Here is an 18,960-nt window from a genome sequence, read left to right on the forward strand (position 1 = left end):
TTCACCCTACCCCTTCTGTGCTAAATTAAATGAAAGCTTGAAAATTGGCAGAATTGTGTTTTTTTGCAGCAATGTATTCCAGTGCCTTTAGGATAATAATAAAAGTCTGTCCTGACTATCACGATCCCAGCCCAAGTGTATTTATTTTAAAGTATTAATCTCTTAAAAATAAAATTATAAGCTTTAAGATTAGTGTTCCAAATTCCGCTTGGTTTTGTGCTATAGAAATATGAGGAGCTTGGCCAGATTACCTCTTAGTGCCTTTTTCTACATTGTAACTCTCCAATTTTATAAGACATTTGTTCATATTAGTCTCCTACCCTAAGTTCTATACCCTAAACAGTTTTATATTAGAGTTAACACGATGCCAAATGCAGAGGAATTACTTAATAGTCATTATGAGTGTGTTTTAATAGAATTTTTAATTTCTCAACTAAGTCAGTGGGACCTTTACTAATTTGTGTATAATAAAGACAATATATTTTTCACTTGGGAAGTAGTTTATTATTGTATTGAATTCATTTCAGTCATTTAGCATCTTAATTTAAAGGCATTTATATAGCCTTTTAAAAATTAAACCTTTTGAGATAATCATAATTCATAAACAGTTATAAGAAATACTAGAAGCCCAGGTGTGGTGGCTCGTGCCTGTAGCACCAGCTACTTGGGGAGGCTGAGGCAGGAGAATCGCTTGAGCCGAAGAGTTTGAGTTCAGCCTGGGCCACACAGTGAAACCCTGTAAAACAGTAGAAAAAGAAAAATAGGGATACACTGTATGCCTTTTGCTCACTTTCCCCAGTGATTAACATCTTGCAGAACTATAGTACATTGTCAGCCAGGATATTGACATTGAAACAGTATCCGGAACATTTTTATCACCACAGAGATCCCTCTTGTTGCCTTTTTATAGCCACACCTTCTTCTCTGCACCTCCAATTCTTCCTTAACCCCGGCTACCACTGTCAGTTCTCCATTTCCAGAACTTTGTCTTTCAAGAATCTTGTATAAAAGGAATCCTACAGCATGTAACCTCTTGGGATTCACTTTTCTCATTCATAATCCACTGAGGGCCATCCAGGTTGTCCTGAGGATTAGCAGTCTGTTCTTTTTTCCTTTTTTTGAGAGGGAGTTTTGCTCTTATTGCCCAGGCTGGAGTGCAGTGGCACAATCTTGGCTCACTGCAACCTCCACCTCCTGGGTTCAAGCAATTCTTCTCCCTCAGCCTCCCAAGTAGCTGGGATTATAGACATGCACCACCACACCCAGCTAATTTTGTCCATTTAGTAGAGACGGGATTTCTCCATGTTGGTCAGGCTGGTCTTGAACTCCCAACCTCAGGTGATCTGCCCGCCTCGGCCTCCCAAAATGCTGGGATTACAGGCGTGAGCCACCGCATCCAGCCAGTCTGTTCCTTTTTATTGGGGGATAGTTTTACCTGGAGTGGATGCACCACAGTTTAGTTAACCAATTACCCGTTGAAGGACATAGGGGTCATTTCCAGTTTGTGGCTACTTTGATTAAAGCATCCATAAACATTTGTGTATAGGTTTTTCTGTGAACATGAGTTTCATTTCTTTGGATAATTGCCCAGGATGCAATTTGGACAATTGCTGGATGATGCAGTAGCTGCATGTTGAGTTTTATAGAGAACTGCCAAACTGTTTTCCAAAGCGACCATATCTTTTTACGTTCCCATCAGCAACGTATGAGTGATCTAGTTTCCCCCAGCCAGCATTTGATGTTGTCACTATTTTTTATTTTAGCCATTCTGATTGTTGTGTGATGATAGCTCATTGTGGTTTGAATTCGCATTTCCCTAATAGCTAACGATTTCAAACATATTTTCATGTGTTTGTCGGCCATTCATATATCCTCTTCAGTGAAATGTCTCTTTGTGTCTTTTGCCCATTTTCTAATTGAATTATTTAGTCTCTTGCTATTGTGTTTCAAGACTTCTTTGCATATTCTAGATATCAGTCCTTTACCAGATATGTGATTTGGAGTTGTTTTCTCTCATTCTGTAACTTTTCTTTGCAGCTTCTTAACAGGGTCTTTGGCACGGCAAACATTTGAAATTTTTGTCATGTTTTTGGTGTCAAGTCTTCGAACTCTTTGCCTGGTCCTAGATCCCACAGACTTTTTCCTCATATGTTTTTTATCTTAAAGTTTTATAGATTGTATTTTAATCCATAGTCCATTTCGAGTTAGTTTTTGTTTAAGATGTGAGATTAGGTCAAGGTTTCGTTTGTTTGGTTTTTGGCTCGTGGATGTCCACTTACCCAGTGCCAAATGGTGCAAGGCTCTCCACTCTATTAAATTGCTTTTGTACCTTTGTCAAAGATTGCTTGGGCATATGGGCATGTTCATACGGATCTATTTTTGGATTCTCTGTTCTATTCACTTGATCTATGTCCCTCTGTCAATACTGCACTGTCTCAATTACTGTAGTTGTATAAAAAGATTTGAAGCCTATGCAGTGGCTCACGCCTGTAATCCCAGCACATTGGGAGGCCAGGGTGGGAGGATCACCTGAGGTCAGGAGTTCAAGACCAGCCTGGCCAACATGATGAAACTCCGTCTCTACTAAAAATACCAAAATTAGCTGGGCATGCTGGTGCACGCCTGGGATCCCAGCTACTTGGGAGGGTGAGGCAAGAGAATTGCTTGAATCCAGGAGACAGAGGTTTCAGTGAGCCGAGATCATGCCATTTGCGTGGGCAACAGAGTGAGACTCCATTTCAAAAAAAAAAAAACCTTGAAATTGGGTAGACTGGTTAGTTCTGTCTTTATTCTTTTTCTGAAAATGCTTTAGCTCTTGTAGTTCCTTTATCTCTCCACATAAATTTTAGGATAATCTTGTCTCTACAGAAAAGTTGGCTGGGATTTTGGTAGGATTTGCATTAAACATGCATATCTATTTGGGGAAAATTGATGTCTTTACTACGTCGAGTCTTCCAATCCATGGACACAGTGTGTCTTCCCATTTAGATTTCCTTTGATTTCTTTCATCTGAATTGTTTAGTTTTCCATTTCCAAGTCCTATACGTGTTTTGTTAGATTTACAACTAAGCCTTGTCCTCCATTGAACAATTGTAAATGGCACTGTATTTTTAATTTCAGTGTCCATGTGTAATATTGGGGTTCAGGGATTCAGGGTGCCCTCAGCTCCCCTGAGAGGACGTTTCTCCAGATTCCTGGTCTCCTGCCCTCTCAAGAATGAAAGAGGGGACCATGGCACAGTGCACAGTAAATACTGGACTCAAAAGTGTTTGTAGAAAGTGATTTATTTAAAGAGAGAGAGAAACAGGAGAAGGAACAGCTAACTCTCACACTGAGTGAGAGAATCCAGAAAGATGGAATCCAGGAGAGGAAAGCAGCTTCCACACTGAGTGGAAGGGAATAGAGACGGAGTTTAGGAGGGGAAGACAGGCTTCCACGAGAGAGTGTGGAAGGGGACCCCAGAGGGGAAATCCAGGAGAGAGAAAGATGGCTTCCACGAAGGGAGTGTTCGTGAAAGGGGACCCAAACACGGAGTCCGAAGGGGTGCGGAAGAAGGGGACTTTTAACCTGGGAGGAACCCCCACCTTCTCTAAGTCCCCCGGGCCAATGAAAAGTCTTCTGCTGGAGTGATGGACTTAGTTTCTTCCCGCGCCCGCGAAATTTAAACATAAACAGTTAAATCTCCCGATGGAGACAGATGGGAGGGGGCATGGCACTGGGAAATTATTGCCCTTAAAACTATGCCCCCTTGTGGGCCCGGAAAGAGAACACATTCCCTCATGTGTTTATTGCTTGTACATGGAAATATAGTTGATTTTCATATGCTCATCTTGTGTACTACAACCTTGCTGAACTCACTAGTTGTATGAGTTTTACCTTTTATTTAAAGTCCCAATCATTTAACACTTTCTGTGCCAGACATTATGCTAAAGCTTTCTTGTAGTTGTCCAAGCCAGTAATTGGTGGAACTAGGATCTTGATACATAAATCATTTATCCACTGCATTAGTTCATTTCACAAATTCTTTCGCAGAGCTTATTTGAACCACAATGAATCTAGACACAAGGTCCTGCCCTCCTGAGCCCACAGCCTGAAACTAGAAGAATTAATACAAGTGATGACGTAGCTATGATAGGTTCAAACTAAATGAGTTAATTGGTTACAACTTAATGCATTTACTAGTTCATTCTGTAAGTGGGTGAGGCAAGGAAGGGCACCTTAGCCAGTCTGGACTTGGGTGAGGTGTCCAGGGAGAGCTTCCTAAAGAAACATTGTTGCAGGGCCTCATGGCTCACACCTGTAATCCTAGTGCTTTGGGAGGCCAGGACAGGAGGATCACTTGAACCCAGCAGTTTGAGAGCAGCCTGGGCAACACAGCGAGACCCTGTCTGTAAAGAAAGAGAGAAGAAAGAAAGGAAAGGAGAAATAACCCATGCTAATTTTCCCAAGCTTGGTTCTTATCAACTCACATCAGTTTTTGACATTCAGAGATGTCTGTGATAAAAGCTCATATGATGAGAATTCTAAATGTTGCTTGTCAAAGAACCCAAGAACTCCTGGCCAAAGCCGAATGCAGCTCTCCACTGGTCTCTGCATCCTCCTCACCGCCTTCACCTGCTGCTGTCTCAGCCCTGCCCCTTCCACCTGGCCCCTGGCCCCCAGACTCTGGCCTCTCTGAGTGACCAGCACAGTCCTGTCTAAGTCAACCTGTCTGCCTGCTGGCTGCTGCTGGGTGCTACTGGGTGCTGCTGGCACCGGTCCCCCTGCATATTCTCCATGCCTTCCTTTCCGTGGCACCAGTTTCTGCCTCTCCTTTGGGTTTCTTTCCCTTTTCCTCCTCGCATGCTGGGTTTTGGAGTCATTTGAGATGGAAGGTGGGCCATTTGAGTAGCTGTAGGGTCAGGCCCCCTTTCTGCCAGTCCATTTGGGAAAAATCTTCCATGTCACTAAGCTATTGTAACAGTAGCTACAAAAGTTGCTTGTTTGTTGGGAACTGAAATCTGCCAGTATAGAGATTTGCCCTCAGATGAATTTCCAGGTAAAGACAGACCCCTGTTCCCATCAAGCAGAGAAGGAGTGGCCCCTCCCTGGCACTGCTGTGTCCACTGATGGCATGCAGCATTCAGGGCTACTCCGTCAGGCGGCATAGCTCTCCCTTTGCATGGGAGTGAGTGTCCCACAGCCAGCACTGTCCCTGCCTGCACCTTCCCTCCCAGCCCTGTGGCTACCTTTGGACTAAGGAGGCGTGTTCCTCTTCCCATGTCTCCCTGACTGTAGGAGAGATCTCTCGTCTTCAAGTCAGCGTGGAAGAAGGAGAAGGACATCGTTTCCAAGGAGATAGAGAAGCTCCGCATGTCCATCCAGACCCTGTGCAAGAGCGCACTTCCCCTGGGGAAGATCATGGACTATATCCAGGAAGACGTGGATGCCATGCAGAATGAGCTGCAGCTGTGGCATGCCGAAAACAAGCAGCACACTGAGGCCCTGCAGCAGGAGCAGAGGTGGGGGGGTTATTGGAGGGGGGTAGTAATGAAGGGGGGCCCTGCAGCAAGAGCAGAGGTGAGGGGTATTGGAGGGGGGTAGTAATGGGGAGGGGGCCTGCAGCAGGAGCAGAGGTTGGAGGGGTATTGGAGGGGGGTAGTAATGGGGAGGGGGCCTGCAGCAGGAGCAGAGGTTGGAGGGGTATTGGAGGGGGGTAGTAATGGGGAGGGGGCCCTGCAGCAAAAGCAGAGGTTGGGGGTAGTGGAGGGGGGGTCATGGGGAGGGGGCCTGCAGCAGGAGCAGAGGTGGGGGGTATTGGAGGGGGGTAGTAATGGGGAGGGTGCCCTGCAGCAGGAGCAGAGGTGGGGGGTATTGAGGGGGGTAGTAATGGGGAGGAGGCCCTGCAGCAGGAGCAGAGGTAGGGGGTAGCGGAGGGGGGTAGTCATGGGGAGGGGGCCCTGCAGCAGGAGATTTGGGCAGTAGCAGAGTGGGGTCCCCAAAGTGGATGACGACTTTGCTGCATATGTCCTTGTCCCAGAGGCTGTTCTGTATATAATTTAAGGACTTCAAACTTATCACTGAAGAAATATTAACTGCTGCTTTTATAAATCTCATGTTTGACTTCACTTCTGGTTGTGGCAGGGGTCTTGGAAATAAGAAATACATTTTATCCTTTTCTTTGGATGAAATGAATAATTCACTTTTGTTGTCTTTCAATGTCTGAATTAAGAAGCCAACACACACTGAGATGAGTGACGAGCCGCTGGTTTTGTTCTCCCTCAGTATCACAGACTGTGCCGTGGAGCCCTTAAAGGCTGAGCTGGCGGAGCTGGAGCAGCTGATCAAAGACCAGCAGGACAAGATCTGTGCGATGAAGGCCAACATCCTCAGGAATGAGGAAAAAATCCAGAAGATGGTGTATAGTATCAATTCGACCTCACAAAGGTGAACACTCAGAAGTTTCAGAGATGAAAAGTCACTCCGGTTTAAAAGCAAAAAGGAAGGCAGAAAATCGTTACTCTTTAAGTTCCAGTTTGCTAAGAAAATGAACAGTTTACAATGTTACTATCCAGCTAATTTTCAGAGCTTTAAAACTGTAAGCATGTTAAGTGTATTTAAAAAAACATGTTTTCATACCTCCTTCCAGATGAAATACTGGCTAGTTATAAATAGCGCTTCCAAACACCTCTGTGAAAAGTTTTTCTGAAAGCCTGTTCTTTTGTTTCTGCCGCATCCTGTTTAGCTCTGTACCAGAACTCTCTAGCAGGTGAGTGGTGCTGGCATACCAAGGGAACAGTGGTCCTTTATTTTGGTTTAGTGGAAAGACTTTCACAGGTCACTGCCGAATGAAGGATGACTGTATACTTTCCGATAGGCACTTTGTAAGTAGAATAAGGCCTGAAAATGAATATATTATATTTTTAGTTAATTTCCACTTGAAAGGGCTAATCTCAGCCTGTCTCCATATAAGGTACAAATCAACTGGATTGCTTTTGTGTTTTGACTTCTTTGTAATTGCATGTACTTTTCTATGTAATTTTCTTCTTAATCTCTATTATCTTTTGCTTGTGTTTCTAGTCCTTAAAGTTTATAAATTTACAAAGGAGATTTCAGTGTGGCCGTTATGGACATTATCTGGAAATTGTCGTGGGCCACATCCTCGCTTTCCTCAGCATTTTACCCTGGCGGTCCTCGGACAGGCCAGCACAGCTCTTCTGGAGTCCTTGTCCTTCTTAAGAGGGGCTTGCTCTGGTAGGCGTTGGCATCATGTCTTTTCCTTTGCATACGTGCACACCCAAGAGACGGGTAGCTTAGAAAAACTACATAAGGAAGACGTGAAAGGATGCACTGATTTACAATATTTTTTTGATGTTAGCCATTTTTTTTGGAAATTGTTTTTTAAATCAAAGGTTTTTTAAAAAAACATGGTTTATAGTTTTTCACTTACAGATACTATTGTAAATACTCAGCAGAGTCTTAAGTTATTGTATAAAGCATTTCACTGTGTTTGAAGACATACTTACAGATCTTAAGGTCTGGATCCTAATACTTTTATTTCTTGATAGTGTGTTTATTATGTAAACTAAGGAGTGCCATTTAAATTGTGAGAATTGCTTGGTTTTGTTTCTTTTTTATTGAGACAGTCTCATTCTGTTGCCCAGGCTGGAGTACAGTGGCACCATCTCGGTTCACTGCAACCACCGCCTCCCAGGTTCAAGCGATTCTCCTGCCTCAGCCTCTTGAGTAGCTGGGACTACAGGCACACGCCACCACACCCGGCTAATTTTTGTATTTTTGGTAGAGACGGGGTTTCACCATTTTGGCCAGGATGGTCTCGACCTCCTGACTTTGTGATCCACCCACCTCGGCCTTCCAAAGTTCTGGGATTACAGATGTGAGCCACCGAGCCCGGCCAGGTTTTGTTTCTTTAAGGATTAGCACAAATGGCACAGTTGGGTTTTTCTTTGTACAGTTTCCAAAATGAATAACGTACTAAGGTAGTTTTGTGATTTTCTGAGCTGAGTAAATTCAGGAGCAGATTATTAAGATCTGCCATTTTGAAATGTTGGTTTTCTTCTCCTTCCTACAGTGCACCATAAAATTCTGTTTGATCAGATTATATTAAACACATTTTGGGGGAGCGGAGGGACATTAGTTAAGTAGTCCTTTACGTATTTATAATCTCTTTTCTATTGAATCAAATGACGTAGCCGTGACCCTGAATGGCCCCTGCCTCACTTCAAGTTAAGATGTCCGCCTTTTATGAATTTGTATATATAAATAGAATTTGGGGGTTGCAAAAAATTGCATACGTTGTATGTAAGTAAAATTTTTTATGAAGTAGTCTGTCAAATTGTATCATAAAGTTTATTTTTCTTTTATATGTAAATCATTAAAAAAATCACATATTTTTCCCATAAGTGTATGGATTCTGCAGTTCAGTTCACACATGGAAAAATCATAAGCATTTGGATTTTTTATTTTCAAATGTGTGCACTTGGTTTTTATGAGGAAAGTGCAGGGAAATATACTTTTCATTCATATTGTGACACTTTATCTCTTTTCAGTACGAATTGAAGTCTTACAAGACAGGTAAGCATTTGGCAGAGACTAAGATCATTCGTGAAGTTTTAGAAGATCTCTACGTGTGATTGTTACTGAATCTTATCGTAGACACTAGATCCTGATCTTATTTGAGAAATTTAATTTTTCTCTTATTTTGAGAAAATACACAAATGGGATTATTTTTCTATACTTTGGTTTATAAGTTTTCAGGAAGTACTGGAGTCATACTTCAGGAATTTGAATTTAAAAGTTGAGCTGATGGTAATTTATATTCAAAGGAAATGCATAATAAACCTTTGGAAGAAATAGTTCAAGACTAAAATGCAGCTTTCTGCTTTTATATTCATCCTTATTTTTCTTTTTAATAATCAGCTTTAAAAAACTGATTTTTGCTATCAAGCAAAATGCTGTCATTTGGTGACACAAAGTGCTACTTAGGATTTGGGTGATGTGGAATTGTATTCAGTGTATTGACAAGTGCCCCTGAGCTATTCTGGCACTGCTCTTCTGAGCTGCCCTGGACTGAAGGGTGTATCTTCTGTTGGTCGATGTGCCCCGTGTCGTGGCACATGAATAAGAGAAAAAATGGCCAGGGCCTTTAACCAGCTTTTGGGTCAGTAGCCAGTGCGTGAGGCAGCAGCAAGCAGGACCAGCAGCCTGTCTGGGCTTCCGTAGGAATCCACTTCAGAAGGAGGCTGCGCCCCAGCAGGATCACGGCTCAGCATGTCACCATCGGAAGACGCTGAACACCCAGGCCTGGACTTGGCTCCCTACTCTGGGCTCTTCTTTCCACACCCAAAAGTGCAGAGAGTAAATAACCTTGTTCATGGCACCTCTGAGGAGACCACTGTGGGTTCTTCTGAGGGGCTCTCCAGCAAAGACGGATGTAGCAAAGCGGAAGTGAGAAATGTAAGTCAACCATGAGCCAGTCTAAGTCAGAGGGGAGGAACAGCTGTTCTCAGCTATCGCAAAGGCAACCGCTCACGGCATTTGGGCTCTGAGTCTAACTCTAGCCTATGAGACACTTTATTAATAAAAACGCTTTCTATTTTTCTAAAAGGTGTTTGGATAAGTGTGGTTTATGCAAGCTTTATGTTGGGGCATTAGTGAAGCTCCCTAAAAAGAACCCCTTTTTTGCTTATTATGTATATTTTCATAAAGGGAGATTGAGAGGGACTTTGGTTTCTTTTAAATTCAGCAAGAGAAAAGAAATTTAAATGGCTTTTAAAGCTATAAAACTTGGCGGGGTATGGTGGCTCATGCCCGTAATCCGAGCACTTTGGGAAGCCAAGGCGGGCAGATCACCTGAGATCAGGAGTTCGAGACCAGCCTGGCCAACATGGTGAAACCCCTGTCTCTGCTAAAACTACAAAAAAATTAGCTGGGTGTGGTGACACATGTGTGTAATTTCAGCTACTTGGGAGGCTGAGGCAGGAGAATTGCTTGAACCAGGGAGGTAGAGGTTGCAGTGAGTCAAGACTGCACCACTGTACTCCAGTCTGGGTGAAAGAGTGAGACTGTCTCAAAAAATAAAAAGATAAAAAAATTTATAAAATTTGTTTTGTCCAGGCGTCGTGGCTCACGTCTGTAATTCCAGCACTTTGGGAGCCCAAGATGAAGATGTGAGAATTGCTTGAGCCCAGGAGTTCATGGCCAGCCCTGGCAATGTAGTGAGACACCATCAAAACAAACAAAAATGCTGGGCATGTTGGCATGTGCCTAGAGTCCTAGTGACTCAGGAGGCTGAGATGGGAGGCTCACTTGAGCCTAGGAGGTTGAGGCTGCAGAGAGTCATGGTCATACCACTGCATTCCAGCCTCGGTGACAGAGCAAGACCCACTCTGAAATAATACTACATAAAACTTTTTAAAAATTTGTGTGTAGAGCTGAGTTCCGAACTGGTTATCAGTTTGTTAAACCAAGCAAATTGGTCTTTCTGGTAAGAAAATGGAGTTCAAACGAAAGTTAAAGTGCACACATATTCCAAGAAGGTTGTGCTCTGGTCAGCCAGGGCAGAATCACGTTCTTGTAAATGAATGCAGTCAAACGTGTGTCCAGATTGGCTGGTGTGTGGTTTTGGTAAAGGCACCCTGGAAACCTCTGGGTGTCTTCTGAGGAAGCCGGGCACCCAGAGCCATGTGATTCGAGGTGGGGCTGGCCCTGCCCCACTGTGCACACAGTTGGTAGGGTCTAATTTATGTTCTCCGGCAGCCAGGCATGACACCCTGCAGATAGCACTCTGTGTACGTTTTTTAAGGAAGATTATGCTTACTGTCAATCATGTATCAGTATCATCCTTAGTCATGCCAGGGATTCATGTTTGGATAACTAATTTATATTTCTCAAGTATTCAATTCCTCTAATTTAAAGGGCTTTTTTTTTTTTTTTTTTTTGAGATGGAGTTTCGCTCTTGTTACCCAGGCTGGAGTATAATGGCGCAGTCTTGGCTCACCGCAACCTCCGCCTCCTGGGTTCAGGCAATTCTCCTGCCTCAGCCTCCTGAGTAGCTGGGATCACAGGCACGCGCCACCATGCCCAGCTAATTTTTTGTATTTTTAGTAGAGACAAGGTTTCACCATGTTAACCAGGATGGTTCGATCTCTTGACCTCGTGATCCACCCGCCTTGGCCTCCCAAAGTGCTGGGATTACAGGCGTGAGCCACCGCGCCCAGCCCTCTTAAAGGGCTTTTAATGGAAAAGGTAATACATTAACATGGATCCACAGTCACAGTTAGCTGAAAGGGTCCCCACTGGGAGTCCCCTCCCACGGTCCCTGTCTGCCTTGCTTCTTGCTCCTGCAGGCACCATTTGTACAAGCAGATATGAATATTTACTTGTATACCCTATAACATACAGTTTCACAGAAGGTCATGATCTATGCCCTGTTCTGAACCTTGGCTTTTCGGGTTTATCCAATTGATGGGGACCTCAGCGTGTCCACCCAAGACACCGTCCTCACTCCTCTCCAGGCTGCCTGGATCTCCCCCACGCAGCTGCCTGGCTTCTCCTGCTGGCTCCCTGGTGCTCAGTCGTGTAGTTTCTAGTCTTCTGCCATTAAAAGCAATGCCACCATGCACTGTGAAAGCTTTGTTCTCCCATCATCTTTTTTTTTTTGAGACGGAGTCTTACTCTGTCTCCAGGCTGGAGTGCAGTGGCATGATTTCAGCTCACTGCAACCTCCGCCTCCCGGATTCAAGTGATTCCCCGCCTTAGCCTCCCAAGTAGCTGGGACTACAGGTGCATGCCACCATGCTTATGCCCAGCTAATTTTTTTTTCTTTATATCTTAGTAGAGATGGGGTTTCACCAGTTGGCCAGGGTGGTCTTGACCCCCTGACCTCGTGATCCACACGCCTTGGACTCCCAAAGTGCTGGGATTACAGGTGTGAGCCACCACGCCCAGCCCTTCCATGTCTTATGTGTGGATAGATATCCAGAAGCGACACTGCAGTGTCAAAAGCACATGTCTGTCGCAGTACTGGTGGGCGTTGCCAGATGCTGTTTGTGGGTGGTTCCATGTCGTTCCTGCACCAGAAAACGTGGAAGTGCCTCTTCCCCACAGCCTCCCAGCAGCTGCTGGCCACACGTTGAGATTTCCACTACTCAGGCGAGAAAGAGGATCTCAGCATGGTTTTAATTTGCGCTTCGACATTTTGACCGAGTTGCAGCCTCTCTTGATGTGTTTAAGGCCCATTTGCTTGTTTGCTTTTCTGATCTGTTCAGCTCATTGCCCTTTATTCTGTGGGACTCTCGGTTTTTCCCTCCTGGATTTCTAGAAGTGCTTCCTGGTTTCAGTTCATGTTATTTTCCAGTTTGCCTTTTGACTGTGCTATGGCTTCCTTCCCCCAGGGCGATGCTGGACGGATACCAAGGGCTGTCCTTGTGATCTTACGAGAGGCTGCCAGGAACAATGGCGATGGCTGTTTTCTCACGTTAAAGATACACTCTTCTGTTCCTGGTCACAGAGAACCTCTAGCAGGAATGGATGTTGAATTATCCCTGTCTGTTAAGGTGACCACATTTTCTCTCCTTGGCTTAGTAATGTGCTATTCTAGATTACCCAATGTGAAAATATCCTGCTGGGCGCGGTGGTTCACGCCTGCGATCCCAGCACTTTGGGAAGCCGAGGCGGGTGGATTGCCTGAGTTTGGGAGTTCGTGACCAGCCTGACCAACATGGAGAAACCTTGTCTCTACTAAAAATACAAAATTAGCCAGGCGTGGTGGTGCACGCCTGCAATCCCAGCTACTCAGGAGGCTGAGGCAGGAGAATCACTTGAACCTGGGAGGTGGAGGTTGTGGTGAGCCAAGATCACACCACTGCATTCCAGCCTGGGCAACAAGAGCGACTCTGTCTCAAAAAAAAAAAGAAGAAAAGAAAATATCTTTCGTTCACAGATGAAGTCCCGCATGGTCAGGCAGGCTGTTCCTCCGTCGTGCTGAGTGATTCTGCCACACATGCATGAGTCCACTGTGTCTTATACTGCCCAGTGCTTGTTGGCTGGCAGTGGGATTGGGGGCATACTCTGTTGCTTGATTAACCCCAGCCGTGGGTGGACACTGTGTCCCTGGGTCTTGGTTGCAGCTCTAGAACCAGCTTGCATTCTTACCTCTCCCGCAGGAGTCGGGGTCTCTTATTCCTTCCCAGCTACAGGGGTTCCCCCAGTTCCCTAAGGCTGACAGGCTTCTCGCCTGTCCCTGAATGGTCTCTTCTGTCCCATAGGGGAGAAGATTTCAGCAGGAGTTCTGTGCTCTCCAACAATGACTACGGTTGGAAGCTTCTCCCCTGTGGGACAGAAGACACCGTTCAGGGGCAGGTGAGAAGCCTGTCGGCCTTAGGTCATGGGAAACCCGCTGGAGCTGGGAAGGGAATAGGAGACAGGGCCCTTAGGGCAGAGAGTCTCTCAGGTGTGTGCAGCGAGAGACACTTAAAGCTCTCTCCAGCCTTTCCTGAGAGATTTTGTGGAAACAGCCTTGGGGAGGCAGCTGACCCCTGTTGAGGCCCTGGGGGCAACCTGTTCTCTCTCCTGGAGCACACTTGTCCTACAGCCGCCCCACTGAGTTCTGCACTCCCTACCCTCCTCTGGCACTTGGCTGTCTGTCCTTAGGTTTGTCCAGCTGTTTTTCATCTTAAGAAATTCCAGGCAGGCCTGGTGGCTCACAACTATAATCCCAGCACTTTGGGAGGCTGAGGTGGGTGGATCACCTGAGGTCAGGAGTTCAAGACCAGCCTCGCCAACGTGGCGAAACCCCATCTCTACTATAAATACAAAAATTAGCCAGATATGGTGGCATGCACCTGTAATCCCAGCTACTTGGGAGGCTGAGGCAGGAGAATCACTTGAGCTCAGGAGGCGGAGTTTGCATTGAGCTGAGATTGCGCCACTGCACTCCAGCCTGGTGACAGAGCAAGACTCCATCTCAAAAGAAAAAAAAAAAAAAAGAAATTCCAGAGTGGAAATGCTCAAGTTGCTGTCTACCACTTCTGAAGATGTTTCCTAGGTCTTAACCCAAACTGGCTTGGGAGGTCCTTGACACAGAGTGACTTCGAAAGTCTCGCCCCAAGCGGTGCCTTGCTTTTCACCCTGGCCTCTGTGTCTTGTTCATGGGTCTTGCCGCATTGTTTCTGAAGCACAAACAAGGTTTATTATCAATGGTAAGTGGCAGGTCTGTGTGGGGTTCAGACTTGAACAGGCAGTAGCTGAGTCAAGAACCACAGTGTGTGCGCCCCGTGGGGCCCACGGCATGGGCCCTGACCGCCAGGCCTCCCGTCCCACCACCGGCCTTCTGGGGGTTGTGGTTAGACCCCTCCTCCCGTGCCCCGTTTTGTGGGTGGTGGGCGTAGCTTCAGGCCTTCTGTCACCTTTTGGGCTTCTTTCCTCTCCCTTGCCAAACCTCACCTCTGCAGGGTAAGTTTTGTCCCTTCTCGAGGTGGTGTAGAAGAACATGGGTGTGGGGTCAGGACACTCTGTCAGGTGTGGGCGTGTGATTTCGGGTGCTCCTGTCTCTTCTTTGAGCCTCGGTTGTCTGCCGAGAGGTCTTAGCCCTGGGGAGCACATGTGGCTCCTGGGTGCCTGGTGAGCATTGGTAGGAGGCATGCTGGTGGCATGTGCTGTCCCTTGCCTCGCCGGTTGGCTGGCAGGGCCTGGGGGCTTCTGCTCAGCTCTGACCCTTCAGGAGCAGCTGCCCGTGGCCCTGTCTTGGTGGATGGTCTCACATCTCCTAGGCAGAGAAGCTGATGACTGAAATGTGCCCTGAAGACACGGTGATGTTCAGAAATGCCTCTGCCATGGTTGGATAGCTTGCTGCTAGCATGTTTCTGTGAGCCTCAGAGCCCAGGCCTCACGCCTGAGGACGAACCTCAGGCACGAGCAAGTTGGCCTCGGCCTCTGGTGGGGGTGGGGGCTCAAGCCTGTGGTTGGGGGCTTGGCTTCTTGGGAGGGGGGTTGGGCCTCCTAGGTAGTGGCATTGGGATGAGAGGCACCTGCCAGAAATTTGTGGTTTCAAAGCCAGGCACGTGACCCTTTAGAGCTAATGGGGCCTGACAGTTGTGGGAAGCATTTGTTTTATTTTCATAAAGTGCATAAAATCCTTCTGACTTGAGCAGTGAGAAATCAGTGGTGCTGCTGCAAATGCTTCCCTGGGCCCCGTCAGAGAGGCTGCCCACCATCCGCCAGACCAACCAGTGAGGACAGGCAGGGCCGATGGCTGCGGGGAGGAGACACTAGGGCAAGCTTCCCCTGCGTCTTGGGCCCTAGGGACAGCCTGAGGAGGAGCAGGAGGGAAAGGCTTCAGGTGAGGCAGTGAGGGACCCCCCAATAGGACTAGACTCCCGAGAGGACTGGGTGGTATCTCTGTCCGATTCTGATGTGGGGACCCTGTGGTCCGGATGCACAGTAGTGAAGCCTCCCAGGCCCTTCCCTCTCCCCATCCAGGGGACCTGGGGTGAGAGGGACCCTGCCCTCCTGCAGCCCAGCCCAGGATGCTAGTGCTAAATACTTTTTGGGCTGAAGAAGAACCTCCTTAAAAGACACAATTTCCAAAAGCCACAGAAAACCATGGATATTTTCCTCTGTTAAGAAGTGAAATGCTTTATGTATTCCAAGCAAAAGCAAAAACCAATGACACATTGGAATAAACTTGCAGTGTCTTTTAAACTCTGTTTAAAGACAGATGTTTTAATTAATAAGAAAACAGCCCGATTGAAAATAGAAGCAAGGAATACATAGGTAATCAAACGATCACAAAGCATGAGAAACCAATGTTTAACTTTGCTGTCAAGAGAGAAGGTGGCAGGGATTTGGGAATCCAGACTGGAAGAGGAGTTACCTGGGCTTCTCAGCAGGACAGGCACTGCCACGCCCTTGGCCTTCCTCTCCCACCTGCTTGGGTGGACCCAGGAATGCCGGGCTCACCTTGTCATCGGCGCGTACGCGCAGCACCAGGTGGAAAGAGCGCGTGGCAGCACTCGGCACACGGCGCGCTCCGGGTGGACCCTGGCTCTGGTTTGTGATCTGTGTAATGTAGGTTAATACCACAGTGGCACACATCTTTCAACTGCCAAACATTTTAAAATGGATAGTACTTGTGGCGATGGAGGATGTGGGGTGTAAATTGTGTGAGACTTCTGGAGGGCTTTTGGAAATACTTCTCAAAGTTAGAAATATTTTGTTGACAAGAAAAAGCTGGAGGAGAGACATGGCCCCCCTATCTCGAAATAACAGGTCTGGGGTGGAGGGAGGGTTGAGCCTGTTCTTGGTGGCCCTGGAACCCATGGGTAGGAGACCAAGGGAGACTGACTGGCTAGGCGTAAGGAGGGAGTCTCCGTTCCAGCAGATGGTTCCAAGATGGCAGGACGGCCCGTCAGCAGGTAGACGTGAGCTCCTCGTCACAGGAGGCATCAAGCAGACCAGATCTTCACACCCCATTGCATTTTCTGCCAACTGCAGCAACATGCCAGCCCCCGCGGGGGCCAGGCCTCAGCAGACATGCCTTCAGGAGCCCCCAGGCAGGTGGAGCCTGGGCTGCGGTTCCTGCCTTCCCCGTCTCCCACACCCCAGAAGGCCTCTGAAGTCTCCAGTTGCCCCTCACTGTTCAGTCTTTCCCCGGGGAGTCCTGTCCGGCCCCCAACTTGTCCTTCTTCAAGCTGGGGAATGAATGTTAATCATTCCCTCTTGAATAGAAACCACCTTTGGGGAGTTCCCCAGGTGTAAGGACGTGGGACTGCCCGGCAGGCAGCCTTCAGTGGCCACGCCTCTGAGAACAGCCTACATTTGCCAGTTTTCCTACTTTACTTTCAAGGAGGCTATTTAAGACCCCTTCAAAATTGGGGGGTTTTCCAAAAATTGGATTCAAACCCTGGGCAAAGTTGCCCTCTGTGGCCGCGTAGCTGCACTGGCTGCCTGTGTTGGCCGCGGCTGCCCTGCAGTGTTCCAGAGCTTGGCACCTTGGTCAGGGCATGAAATTCCCTCTGCCAGGGAAGTCCTCTGCTGTGCTGTTGGAGCCGCAGGGAAAGAAAAGCCTCCTGGCGTGTACAGTTGTTGAGGAAAACCTTTGGCGCCGACGTCAAGTGAGCCTCGCTGGGCTGGGAATCGGGCCATAGCCAACCCGCAGATGAGGAAACCGAAGCTCAGCAAGGTACAGCTCTCGGTCCCTGGCACGACGTCCTTTGGGATACAGGGGCCTGGCTGTGTTCGCTGCACACGTGGCTGGCCCAGGGCCCCTGGGAGCAGGTCAGGAGGGCATAGCCTGTCTGGCCCTGGATTTTCCTGCTTGAATATCCTGTCATCTGCATGAGCACTCAGCTGAGAAACGGCAAGCTGGTGACCTGAGATAAGCATGACCGGTTTTTTGGCTGGTGTCACAGTAAGGGCTGTGGGTGAGTGAGGACACCTGAGAGGGCAGAATCAGGCATTCCTGGTCTGAACAATCCCACTTTGCGGCATGGCCACCGCCCACCCCAAACCATGCACCTGCAGCAGGACCTTGCTGCTTGGCCCATCCTGCCCGAGGCTGCAGCCGCTCCGTGTGGGAGTGTGTGCAGGGCCGTCGGACCCGTCAAGCCTGGCAGGCGTGGCGCCAGCACTCACGGCGCCTTTCACAGCCCTCGAAAGTGTTTTCATTTCTTTCATAATCAGAAGAGAAAAATGAACTTTTAGGTCAAAGGAAATGTTTTAATATACAATATGAATATATTCATCTTTATATCAATGCTATCATAAAATCGAATTTTTAATATTTTTTATAGAGGAAGGGCCCCTGAAAGTCATAATGCAGCCCTGAGCCTTGGCCGCTGGCTTGGCTTGCAGCCGTCCCCGTGTGGCTTGGACCTACCGCGAAGCTGACCTCATTCTACTCTCCAGCCCAGCGTGCACCCAGGGAGGGGAGCAAGCTCTCATTCTTCTGGTGGGTTTTCCATTTCCATGGATTATGGCTCTAAAGAAAAGCGTCTTTGGGACAGTTTCAATACAAACACCAGGATGCTTTTAAAAATAGAACTTTCAAATAAAATCTCTTAAACCATGGATTTTAAGCATTAAACTCGTTCGATCGTTGCAAAATCAAAACCTTCCGTCAGCACTTCGGCCTGGATCCTGCAAGCCTTGGTGCTGTGTGGGGAAGTTCTTTTCTCAGACGCCTCTTGAGCTGCGGTTACTTCTCAGCCTCAGTTAAACACGTAGTCACGTGGGCGAGGCTTGTGAGCTAGGCCTTTATTCCTCCGCGATGGCTCTCTCCCATTGCCTGTAAAACTGCACAGGCAATGTTTATTCCATATTTTCCTGATTTTTATACCTGCCAAAACATCCATTTGTAGTGGTAAAATACTTGGACTCCCTAGCAGTGAAATTAAAGGTCATGATTTATATAAAGAGCAGAGTGGCCGGGCGCGGTGGCTCACGCCTGTAATCCCAGCACTTTGGGAGGCTGAGGCGGGTGGATCACCTGAGGGCAGGAGTTCGAGGACCGACATGGAGAAATTCCGTCTCTACCAAAAATACAAAATTAGCCCATCATGGCGGCACATGCCTACAATCCCAGCTACTGGAGAGGCTGAGGCAAGAGAACTGCTTGAACCTGGGAGGCGGAGGTTGTGGTCAGCTGAGATCCCGCCATTGCACTCTAGCCTGGGCAACAAGAGCAAAACTCCATCTCAAAAATAAAGAGCAGAGTGGTCTCTGGGATGCGTTGGGCTGAGTTAAGGTCCCCATAACCTCCAAGATGAGCACGGCAGGACACAGCCAGCGGGGCACGTCCACGGCTGCATGGTGACCTCCAGGCCATGCTTAGCCACGCTCCTCTCCAACCTCCACAGCCTTCTGCTCCTGGCTGGCACGGCAAGGGCCTGGGCACCAGGAACAGGGCACAAGTGGTTCTCGTGGGCTGGGGCTGGCTGTTCAGTGAGAGTTAAATGTACA

At 47.5% G+C, this 18,960-nt stretch overlaps 1 protein-coding gene and 1 long non-coding RNA gene across 5 annotated transcripts in view; both read left to right on the plus strand.

The window, feature by feature from the left end:
* The window catches only part of TRAF3IP1 (TRAF3 interacting protein 1), a 75,633-nt gene extending 66,027 nt beyond the window's left edge, over positions 1-9,606 (plus strand). For all 4 annotated transcript variants that reach the window (XM_012473485.3, XM_012473483.2, XM_012473484.2 and 1 more), the window contains 2 exons: positions 5,278-5,501; positions 6,265-9,606. In XM_012473485.3, the coding sequence (XP_012328908.2) occupies positions 5,278-5,501; positions 6,265-6,430 (390 nt within the window). In that variant the 3' untranslated portion in view covers positions 6,431-9,606. The remainder of the gene's footprint in view (positions 1-5,277; positions 5,502-6,264) is intronic.
* Positions 9,607-12,380: 2,774 nt separating this feature from the next.
* Positions 12,381-18,069, plus strand: LOC105731618 (uncharacterized). Its single transcript, XR_001110789.1, has 2 exons — positions 12,381-12,557; positions 17,793-18,069. It is a non-coding gene; the product is annotated as an uncharacterized LOC105731618 (long non-coding RNA).
* Positions 18,070-18,960: the final 891 nt, after the last annotated feature.

Source organism: Aotus nancymaae, unplaced genomic scaffold (assembly GCF_030222135.1).
Source record: "Aotus nancymaae isolate 86718 unplaced genomic scaffold, 86718_ANA_hifiasm-v0.15.2.pri h1tg000031l, whole genome shotgun sequence".
Lineage (NCBI taxonomy): Eukaryota > Metazoa > Chordata > Mammalia > Primates > Aotidae > Aotus > Aotus nancymaae.